Source organism: Danio aesculapii, chromosome 2 (assembly GCF_903798145.1).
Source record: "Danio aesculapii chromosome 2, fDanAes4.1, whole genome shotgun sequence".
Lineage (NCBI taxonomy): Eukaryota > Metazoa > Chordata > Actinopteri > Cypriniformes > Danionidae > Danio > Danio aesculapii.
In genome coordinates this window covers 58,540,159-58,552,177 of record NC_079436.1, presented here as the reverse complement: position 1 = coordinate 58,552,177, position 12,019 = coordinate 58,540,159, and the positions used below count along the sequence as shown (strand labels likewise).

The 12,019-nt window shown below is 39.5% G+C and overlaps 1 protein-coding gene across 1 annotated transcript; it reads left to right on the top strand.

Moving 5' to 3' along the window:
- The first annotated feature begins 1,903 nt into the window (after positions 1 to 1,903).
- tpgs1 (tubulin polyglutamylase complex subunit 1) lies at positions 1,904 to 10,657 on the top strand. Its single transcript, XM_056446572.1, has 3 exons — positions 1,904 to 2,289; positions 4,422 to 4,806; positions 5,821 to 10,657. Exons 1-3 carry the CDS (start codon positions 2,018 to 2,020, stop codon positions 5,965 to 5,967), a joined length of 804 nt encoding a protein of 267 aa, XP_056302547.1. The 5' UTR covers positions 1,904 to 2,017; the 3' UTR covers positions 5,968 to 10,657.
- Positions 10,658 to 12,019: the final 1,362 nt, after the last annotated feature.

Genomic DNA, 12,019 nt, shown 5'->3' with positions numbered 1-12,019 from the left:
TACACTTACTAGTACTGGGTTGGACCCCCTTTTACCTTCAGAACTGCCTTAATACTTCGTGGCAGAGATTCAACTAGGTACTGGAAATATTCCTCAGAGATTTTGCTCCATATTGACATGATAGCATCACACAGTTGCTGCAGATTTGTCGGATGCACATCCATGATGCCAATCTCCCGTTCCACCACATCCCAAAGGTGCTCTATTGGATTGAGCTCTGGTGACTGTGGAGGCCATTTGAGTACAGTGAACTCATTGTCATATTCAAGAAACCAGTCTGAGATCCTGCTGGAAGTAGCCATCAGAAGATGGAGACACTGTGCTCATAAAGGGATGGACATGGTCAGCAACAATACTCCGGTAGGCTGTGGTGTTGACACCATGCTCAATTGGTACTAATGGACCCAAAGTGTGCCAAGAAAATCTCCCCCACACCATTACACCACCACCAGCAGCCTGAACCGCTGATACAAGGCAGGATGGATCCATGCTTTCATGTTGTTGAGGCCAAATTGTGAGCCGAGCATCCGAATGTGGCAGCAGAAATGGAGACTCATCAGACCAGGCAACGTTTCTCCAATCTTCTATTGTCCAGTTTTGGTGAGCCTGTGTGAATTGTAGCCTCAGTTTCCTGTTCTTAGCTGACAGAAGCGGCACCCGGTGTGGTCTTCTGCTGCTGTAGCCCATCCGCCTAAAGGTTGGACATGTTGTGTGTTCAGAGATGCTCTTCTGGAGACCTCGGTTGTAACGAGTGCTTATTTGAGTTCAAAGTCCCTTAAATCCCCTTTCTTCCCCATTCTGATGCTCGCTTTGAACTGCAGCAGATCGTCTTGACCAGTGGTGTATTCCTTGCTATACGCACGTATACTCGGTATGCCTACTGTTTTCCACTAGCTGTTTGGGTATTACGACTTCTGAGGATTAATAATTGCCTATACCCTTGGTATACTCACTTGTGCTGATTAGACATCCCTAATTTACGTGTATTCGCATCTCCTTTAACTCTATACCAAATGTTTTTTAACTCTCATCTTAATTTGTTTTTTGAAGTCAACTGAATGATGTCTCGCTAAAACGTTCAGGTCAAATTATAATACAGCATGGGCGGGATGGGTGGGTAATAGTACCACCTTTTTTTTAAGACTACACCACTGGTCTTGACCATGTCTACATGCCCAAATGCATTGAGTTGCTGCCATGTGATTGGCTAATTACAAATTTGCGATAATGAGCAGTTGAACAGGTGTACCTAATAAAGTGGCCAGTGAGTGTATATACAATGTATTGATGCGTTCTGATCCATGGTGAAGCAATGTATCATGCATTTATGATTTACACTTATGTAATTTTTGTTTTATTCTGTAAATATCTGATTTAGATTTACAGTAATGTGAGGGTTAGGTTTAGGGTTGGGGTAGATGATAATAAAATACAATTTAATGTGTAAATTAATAAATAATATAAATAATTCTCGTTATTTTCCGTCCGCAGCTGTATCCCTTCTACCAACAACTCCGTATAGTTGTGTTTTATTAACCCCAACCCTCATAGTAATGTAAAAACAGAAATTATACCAAGTATTATTCATATTATGTATTAAGTTATACAATAATTGTTTTTAATTAACGCCTACCCCTATCCCAACCCTCACAGTATTGTAAAAACAGTAATAGAAAGTATATTTCATATTATTTAATAAATAGTCTATTAATTGTTTTTATTAACGTCTATCCCATCCCCAAAGCCAACTCTCATAGTACTGTAAAAATATTAATTACTGTTTAGTGTCACAAAAATGATGCTATATTGATGTGATATGCGCAGCTGTATCCCTTCTAGACTTTACCACAGCGACCCCTGCGCGTTCACACACGCCGGTCAGCTGATCTGCAGCGTCATCACGTGTCTATAGCGACAGCACTGTTTATTTATTCCTCACCGACTCGCATCTGTTTCTGTCTGGAGATGATATCAATCGCAGATATGATGCTAATAACGATCTTCTGAAGCGCCGGTGATGTCGGAGAAGCGGCGCGCGGGTGTGCTGGTGTCCGGCTCGAGCTCCAGCAGCGGATGTGAGGCGGATCAGGAGTTCGTGTCGCGGTCCGGGGTGAGCGCGCTGCTGGCCGGCGCGCTGCTCCGTCTGCTGGACTGCCGCTCCGGTGACCCGCTCGGGTTTCTGGCCGAACATTTCGCGCATCTGTCGGCGGAGGCGGAGGACGGAGGAGCCGAGCAGCGGAGCCTGAGCAGAGCACTGTGGATGCTGAGTCTGCAGCATCACTCGCAGAGGTCTCTCTCACACACACAGCCATATACAAACACACATATATACACAGAAAAACATACACACACTTAGACATACTCAAACAGACAGTCAGGCACACACATATACACACAGATCATAAATTTAGACACACACACTCAAATATGTGCCCTGGTGTACATTTTTGAGAACTGAGAAATACGTGCTAGCGGGTACATATGGCTGCATTTTGAGTGTAACGCGAACGCTACGGGTGATACCGCTGACCGCTTACCTCCGTATGGACGGCTTTTCCGATGTGACTAGTTTGCTTGGTAGCTCATAGCAAATGGCGCCACGCTTGAGAGGCGGAGCAGAGCAGATCAGCGTTCGAGTCCAGCAAAGGACGGTTCCAGAAAAAAAACGAAACCTAAAAAGGGTTTTCATAGACACTCTCGGTTATGTTAAGCCATGGTCAGATCACATGATTTTCAAAGTCGGTTACAAAAGTCACTATGTCAGATTTTGCGATATTGTCTTGATAAAATCTCGACTTGTCGTGGGTTACAAATGTGCCCAGTCATCCTGTGACGTCTACGACGAGCGTTATTTCCCAAAGCAGTCACAAGTGTTGCAATAACAATATTTCTTCTCTCAGTTTCAATTTAGTTTAATCTTATTTCAATCTCTCAATAAACACTGAAGCGTCATGGTGGCGCAATGGGTAGCACGATCACCTCACAGAAATAAGGTCACTGGTTTGAGCCTTGGCATTTCTGTGTAGAGTTTGCATGTTCTCACTGTGTTGGTGTGGGTTTCCTCCGGGTGCTCCGGTTTCCCCCACAGTCCAAACACATGCGCTATAGGGGAACTGATGAACTAAACTGGCTGTAGTGTATGAATGTGTATGGGTGTTTTCCAGTGATGGGTTGCAGCTGGAAGGGTATCCGCTGTGTAAAACATAAGTTTTTAGATTAATAAAGGGACTAAGCCAAAAAGAAAATGAATGAATGAATAAACAATGCTTGCTGACAACTAGGCTACATTAAGGGCATTCATTATGATATGGATAGGATCAAACCTATGACTCCTTTTTTAATATTAAGATTCTTTCTTAATTTTATTTTAATTTTCCTGATTATTAAACACTCCCTCGCCTGAACTTGCCGCGAGGGAAAGGGAGAAAATAAAAGCACATCAGCACCAAGGAAAAATCGGATGCTCAAGATGTAAACTTTAAAATTATGACATCATAAAAAATGTGCAAATATATGACAGAGGTTTGTGATACAACAATTACAGCGAAGCAATAATTAAATCCTTATTTTCCACAGAGCAAAGCAAATTTTGCTCCAAAGTTTTATTTTTATTATTGCAATTCAAAACAAAATATCCTTACAGGAAAACTGAATTTTTAATTTTGTGAATTTAAATGTAAGATATAGGGACAGCACGGTGGCTCAATGGTTACCACTGTCGTCGCACAGCAAGAAGGTCACTGGTTCGAGTCCTGGCTGGGCCAGTTGGCATTTCTGTGTGGAGTTTGCATGTTCTCCCCGTGTTGGTGTGGGTTTCCTCTGGGTGCTCCGGTTTCACCCACAGTCCAAACACATGCGCAATAGGGGAATTGATGACCTGGCCGTGCACAGTGTCGAAACTAGTCGTGAAGAACGGGAAAAAAATTAAACATGCTAGGCTTTCTGTGATGGTGTCATGAAGCGTATCAGGATCGGTTGTCGTGAACTATGCCACATTACATGTGAAGTTACGATTGAATCTTGTGTCACGATGCACTTTTGTTTACAAATCCCCACGACACATCAAGGAAATTGTGCCGAAATCATGACAATTTGTGTGGGTCAGTGCATATCAAGCTGATAAATTACACATGACGACAAGTCGACCGACTTCTCTCACAGATGCACAGCAGAAAGGATGTTAATATGCACAGAAATTTATACAGCGCCCTCTGGTGAACCTACGAGAAATAACTGAGATTCTAAAAAAAGTACATGGCGCCCTCTAGTGGATTAGTGAAAACTAAAACTGCAAGAAAACCTAGTGCAGGGTACATATCTGTCAATTCTCAAAAACGCTGTGCCGGGCACATATTTACAGTGAGCCTGGGTTAAATAAAATGTTACTAAATACTGTTGTTTTATTTGGTTTCCTCCATCAGATCAGCGTTCAACAGCAGCGTGCGCGTGTCGTATGATCTGCTGTCTCAGTGCGGTGCGGGTGTGGGTGGCGTCGGTGGGCGGCTCTACACGGAGACGCTGCAGAGTCTGTGCAGTGAAGGTGGACTGTCGGCCTCCACCGCAGCACCGCTGCTGCGCCGCTTACAGTGCCGTGAACACGAGACCGTGCCCTTTGAGCTGTACCGGCAGGCCGTGCTCACCTGTGCAGTGTTCGCAGACTACATCCGCAAATCCCAGTGTCTGTACGCAGCAGTGGCGAGCGCTCCGGACCGGCCGGCGCAGAGGACACTGTGCTGTGCGGTGCTGGAGACCCTGAGGGAGGCGCTAGAGACCGCAGACGGGCCTGACACCGCCCGATACCTGGAGGTGAGTTCATACCAAGCACCATATCATAGTCTCTTTAAGGCAAGTCATTTCAATTGGCAGACATCAAATTCTACAAAACTGCTTGCCAAGCTTACAATAAAAATTCATATTAGAAATCAACAGTAAAGCTAAGCACCAACCATCTCTTTAGTTTTATTTCGAATCACGCTAAATCTGCAGAAACTCACGGCTGGTCCGAGCCCCTCCCCCAGAGAATCCTCAGTCTATATCGATCGCTGATTGGCTCCTGTACTTGTAGGCGGGGCTTCAATCGCCATATTGACCCCACTTTTCTCCATTCAAAACTTTACAAGGGACATGTCTTATGTAATCAATAGTCTTTGATGGTGTACAGTTGAAGTCAGAATTATTCGCCCGCCTGAATATTTTACCCCCAATTTCTGTTTAACAGAGAGCAGATTTCTTCAACACATTTCTAATCATAATAGTGTTAATAACTCATCTCTAATAACTGATTTATTTTCTCTTTGTCATGATGACAGTAAATAATATTAGACTAGATATTCTTCAAGACACTTCTATACAGCTTAAAGTGACATTTAAAGGCTTAACTAGGGTAATTAGGGTAAAGTTAGGGTAATTAGGCAAGTCATTGTATAACAGTGGTTTGTTCTGGAGACAATCCAAAACTAATACTGCTTAAGGGGGCTAATAATATTGACCTTAAAATGGCTTTAAAACAATTAAAAACTGCTTTTATTTTAGCTAAAATAATACAAATAAGACTTTCTCTAGAAGAAAAAATATTGTAGGAAATACTGTGAGAAATTCCTGAATCTGTTCAACATCACTTGGGAAATATTGAAAAAGAAAATAAAATGAACAGGAGGGCGAATAATTTAGATGCAACTGTATATAAGTATAACTATATTTGTGTCCACACAGATGAACACTTCTGATCTGTTTGTTTTTAGATTCTGCTTTTATTTTAGATGAATAATGCTTATATGTAATGATATTAAAATAATACTAAACCGAATCTTTTTCCTCCAGGCCAGTGCGAAGATATCTCCGGCTAAAGTGGCGCAGGCGATGGCGGAGGCTCATTCGCAGACGCGGGATGGAGAAACGATGGATGCGCAGGAGTTTGAGGATGCAGCTGCGGCGCTCTTCATCGCACGGGTTCGAACCGTCACATGACCTGCTGTGTAAGACCTGGAGATCCGCAGTTTGAGAGTTTGCCATGCTTTCTATTCGTTTAATTAACTTACATTGTAGTGCACAGGTCAAAGATGAACAGTTTTTAAGCTTTAAGTCAATAAATAAATAGTTAAAGTGCATCTGAAATAAAAATTAACCATATTGATTTTGTTAGCTCACATTGCTGTGGTTATAGCCAATGCTGCTGATATGGCATTACAACCTAAATAAATAAGTTAGCTCACATTACTAGTTTTGTGGTGAACAATTCATCTGTGCATGTCATTAAATGCAATCAATGGTTTGCTCTTGTATTCAAGTTCGTGAATCAGATTAAATCTCTGGATGAACTGATCTGAGATCGCTGCGTGTGTTGTGAAGGACAGATCTATCGATCATCATAATCATGATCAGCAATGCAACGATTGGCTGACGGCACAGCAGCGTAATGACATCATCTGATTAATATTCAATTATCCATGTGAGCAAAATTACATCAAATTCATAGTGAATGGTTTGTTAAATATGATACACAATAACTTTACACATTTAGCAATTTATTTAGTTTTACCTTTAACAGCAGATTTTCTTTATTACAGTAGCCTAGGCCTGTTCAGGTTTCTTAATGACTTGCTGTCTAAATTAATTTAGCATCAAAAAAGCATTTAGATATCAGTAAAGGTGTCTGCAACTTTTGCGAAGCATCAAATCACCGTCATAGCTGTCAAAACACATGCATGACTGCATACATTATTATTCCTTAAAACGAGAATATTGACCATGTCTGTTATCATTCACAAATTGTACTAAAGCTGGGTCGGTTTACCTTAAAATAGTAAGTATTTGTATCTAAAAAAGTCCATATTAATTAATGTTCTCTCTGAACCTCTTGGGAAAAGAACACCCTCGTGACCCCGTTTTTGTACCATTTTCCCCAGTATTTGTAACCTATAGGTAGGGCCAGATGGATTTTTAGCCCATCGTTGATTCTGTTTATTTACTTGTGTAAATAAATCTGCGCAGATATAGCAAAAAATGTCCGCAGTATTTAGTTTTTTCACTGTTAATGACAAGTTTGAATAAGCAGGACAGGCTTTTACATTGTATTCGCAGCACTGAACATGTTCCCAGATTATCTCGGAAGAACAAACTCTGTTGGAAAGATGAGAGAACTCAGAAACTTGTTGTGAGAATGAAGATGTCTGCATATTTGTGCCAGTCTGTCAGATAAAATTATTCATATTTTAGAAAAAGTAGTTAAAGTTTGCATAACCAATGATTGATCTTATCCACCCGAGACGTACCCATAAATAAATATGCAGCCTATTTTTTGATTACCTGACTGGCACATTAACAGCAGCTCCCATTGATATAACCGAGAAATGATGTGCTTCTATTAATAATAACTAGGCCCACATGGAATCTGTGCGCGCAGAATTCAGTAGATTTCTAGCCCATCATTAATTCAGTTTATTTACTTGAGTAAATGTGTGTAAATCTATATTTATTCAGTTTTTAAATCAATTACAGTAAAATTATTGACTAATATGAAAATATTCATCTGATTTATGTACAATGCAGTGTGTACAGTAATATTCTCTGTCTTTTAGTAGAGATATTATATGAGAGACTTGCTTTGTTGACCAAATAAAATGAATCTAATTGGATTTGCATTTTAAACATTAAATAAAAGTTGAAAAGAGATTATTTTTATTTCACATATTAAGGTTTTAGTTATGATACTCCCAAAATAATTCCACAGATTTTTACCAAAATTCTCAGCAGAAATAGCAAAAAACATCCGCAGATTCTGTCTGGCCCTACCTATAGGTTACTACTGTAAGAAAATACAAGCAATGGGAACATAATTTCAATATTACCTTTGCTTGAAATGAGCCGATGTAACCCTGTTTATATGAAATAAGCTGCTGCTCCCGAGCAGATTTGAGCTACCAGAACTGTTGCTATGACAACAACTCTCGGATGAGTTTTGAAGAACGAATGTCAAATCGTCAATAACCAAATCCAGCTAAACGAGTAATCCAGGTACGAAGAACGCACCACAGGAGGAAGCGGGTCGCACACCAGATGCGCCGCGACATGGCACACACATGACAGTTAAAATTATTGCACACCAGACGCATCCATTTGCATGTTGTTTAAAATGAAACTATTCAGATGGTGCTCTGTGGCAGAATATGAAGTATGAACAGTGTCCTGAGTCGTAACTGGGTGATGCAGACAGCCGCCGACTTGCAGCGCCAGTGTGCGTATCCTGATAGAAATCGTTAGCTGCGTCCCAAATCTCATACTTGTGCACTATTCTACGCCATTTTATAGTATGAATAGTGTAAGTAGTGCGTTCACACTGAAAACTCTAACAATAATAAGAGCACTTTAATTACCCTAATGATGCACTCATTCAGCCTGTAACATGAAGTGTGTAATGATGGACACTTCACACACTCAACGGCCGCAGCTTTGCTCACGTAGCGGAAGGGGCGGAGCTATCGGGCGCACATGTTGGATAACTTGATTTATTTTGGATGGTGAAAGCAAAATTCTCCTACGTGAGTGATTATAGCGCCTCCCGATGGTGAATGCAGTTATACTCATGGCAGGTATTATTTGATAGTTTGGTTATTTATTTAACTGATTTGGCAACCGTCAAACGTCATCAGGGAAACGGTTTGAATTTCCACTTAGTAAAAAAACAGTGCTCCAATTTGGGACGACACTACGTACATATACTATGCTGTTGAGTGTGTAAGTGCATGAGTGCATAGTGAGCCATTTGAGACACAGCTTATGTTTAGAAATCTGAAATGCGTGGTGCTTCGCTGCGCGGCGCATCAGGTGTGTGACCCCCTGGAGTCTGTTAGGTTGTAATAACTCTCCCCATCGTTCTGATTGAAATGCCTACTTTACTACATCCAATCAGCTCGCAGTGGAAACACAAGCCAGACCCATTGTTGTCTCATTTAATTCTTCGTTTCTCTAGGAACTGCATCATGATGCAGAAAAAAGGTCTGAGCTGGTTCATGCAGACGTTAAGGCCCATTAATACCAATCAAGAAATACATAATACAGCTCAATGTCGTTTCCCAATTTGCATAATATCTGTTAGTGATGTTCGACACCACAGTTTTACTTTCCGATCCGATACTGAGGAAAATTCAGCCTTGTATCAATACCGATGCTTAATGCAAATACACCTTATGTGTCTAATAAATGTGAAGAAAAGTAGTGAAGTTCAAATCATAGCTTCAAAGTATTTTAAACTTGGAGGTATATTGAGTTAGTGGTGTCATTTACAATATAGCCGAGCCGAGAAAACAACAGACAAACCAAAAAGAGGATACAATCATGTGGGAAACTAGTTTTTAAAAAAGATGCCACATGACCAGCCTGATCTCACGAGAAAACATAAGTATTTTACGTTTTGTCAGTTTAGTGGATAATTCGTACAAAATTGTACGATTTTAAAAAGGAGGCGTGGCACCTAACCCCACCCCTAAACCTAACCGTCATTGGGGGAAGAGCAAATCGTACGAAAATGTACGAATTAGATCGTACGAATTTATACGAATTAGCCACTAAATCAAAAAGTTACGAATTGCCGTGAGATTTTGTTGCACATGACTGAAGATATTAAGTCTTGTTTTCTGCATATATAATCAGCGAGAAGTTCATTATGCCTGAAGCGAGAGTCTTTGTCGAATGCACTGCAGTAAATGAGCTTTACTTCTCTGTGGTTTTGATGCTCGAGTGTTTTCAGTTCCTGTTTTCAGTGCTTTTCTGAAAGTGTGCTGATTCCTCTTTCAGTCATCATATCAGAAAACATTCACCCACATCTCATGCGACACTGAGCGCTGAAACATTTCACTTCAGCTTTTCTGAGAGACTTCAAATCATGTTCAATTATTTCCCAAGTCCACACTGAAATCAAAACTAAACATACCGGTGTTGTTCTTCGCTCACGTTGCTTGTTTTGTGCTAAACAGTTCATCTCTGCATGTCATTAAGAACAAACACTAATAGTTTGCCCTTGTAATCTTTAACTGAAATCTGAAAATGCACTGTTTGTTTTTAGTTAAATTCTCTGTCTGAGGTATTGGGCGTGGCTAACATGCTAAACCACGCCCCTCCAGCTGTCAGTTTTGACGTAAAACAGAAATGGTAAGGAGGAGGAGTCTGTTAAGTTGTAATAACCCTCCCCTAACCCTTTTTCCCATCTATCTGAATGACACGCCTACTTTACTACATCCAATCAGCTCACAGTAGCAAAAACAAGCCACGCCCACTGTTTTCTCCTTTAATATTCCGTTTCTCTAGGAACTCTAGTTTTACTGATTTCTGCACAAATTAATGGGTTTATAAATGAGAATGTGCACTCATTAATCACTACAATAAAACCTGGAACATTAGATAAGGATGAGATTTAGGAGAATGGGAACTCTGAGATTAAAAATATTAAAATACTGTACGCTGTAATATTGATTTGCATACAAATACTGAAATATTATTGCTGCATATTTAATATGTCAGATGATCAGTGATGTTCGATGACTACTTTTTTTGTTGTAGTTTTTTTGCATGTGTTTCCCCTCTAACATTTGTAATCTCACATGATGTAATCAGCGTAATAACTTGAGCTCAAAGTAAAAACAATAAACATGAGATGCCTGAGTATTTAGCGAATGTCTCTTTCTTTTTTTACGTCCGCGTGGATTGAAATATATTAATAATATTATTGAAATATATACACATATTTTTAGTCTTATGGTGAAACAGCAAATCTGTGCAAATTAAAAAAAAACTTCTTTGTTTTGTTAATGTTTAATTAAAATCTGATTCTGATTGGGCAAAATCTGCTTAGGGTTAAGGCCAGTAGTGTAGAAAAAAAAGGTGGTGTACTATCACACCCCACCCAAATTTTAAATGAAAGTAGGCAAAGAAACAAGGCTAATTTCTTTGATTCATTAGCTATTTATTATATATAAGCTAGCCTTTGGCTGTATGTATACAGTATGTAGCTTATATAATCATTTTAATACTGAAAAAAAGAGTCAATCAAGATAGTTGCAACAATTTAGTTCACTTTTAAGTTAACTCAATAGGGCCTGTGTGTGCATACATGGAATGACAGCTTTTTTGCTCACTTTCTTTACTGGCTCATTACTTTACATTTAATAGGTTCCTTTAAACATTAATCAGCCATTATTTTTGATTATTACATCCGTGCATGCTTGCTTTAAACCAAACTATTAGGAGTCTGTCTTCTGTTGTCGCTATTATATTGACCTTATTCTCCAATGCGGAAGTGCGCTCGTTTTTGCGATTGTTTTAGAACTTCCGATTCAGTTGCCTATGGGAGAAATGACTATGAATAATAAACGGCAGAAAATGATCAAACTACTCGCTCTACAAACAAGTGTTTGCATGACTATACATAAAAAGTAGAATAATATAATACGAAAAGATCAGTTTGCAACATAAAGCAGCAAAACGAGCTGTTTTTAACCTCTAAAAATGAATGGAAGTGAATGAAATCGGAAGTTTCGAGCCAAAAAGATTCAAAATGGCTGCGCCCACTCATTCGCGGAGAATCAGGTGAATACTAGTAGTTTCCCTTTTAAATCGCATATTGTTACGGGATTTATGAGTAGTCTTTGCCTCATCGTTTTTAGTGTTTATTTATTATTTATTTTAGTTTTTTAAATCTGTGAAAGTATGTTAGGGAAATCTTATATTGTTGTGAATACGGTCTTCTAGGCTAAAAGATGGAACCATTTTGAAAGATGTAAAAACACACAGTGACTGCTGGCCAGTTTTGAGGAAAACACCACACAGCGGGGTTAGTTGTAACAGGGTGTTACAAATAAGCCACACACTGTTGGACACCAACTAAACCAACAAAATAATTGTTGAATTTTTAGTGTAACGTTGAGAACTATTTAAATTAAAAATGTTTTTTAATAGAAATAAATAATTTTATTGCTAATAATGCAAATAAATGCAGTGTATAATAATGCAAATAAATCCAAAAGTG

Excerpts from the sequence above, each read along its gene's own strand:
- tpgs1 (XM_056446572.1), top strand. The coding sequence starts at position 2,018 with ATGTCGGAGAAGCGGCGCGCGGGTGTGCTGGTGTCCGGCTCGAGCTCC. Across the intron at positions 2,290-4,421 it reads CTGCAGCATCACTCGCAGAG|ATCAGCGTTCAACAGCAGCG; the intron begins GTCTCTCTCACA and ends TTCCTCCATCAG. Across the intron at positions 4,807-5,820 it reads ACACCGCCCGATACCTGGAG|GCCAGTGCGAAGATATCTCC; the intron begins GTGAGTTCATAC and ends TTTTTCCTCCAG.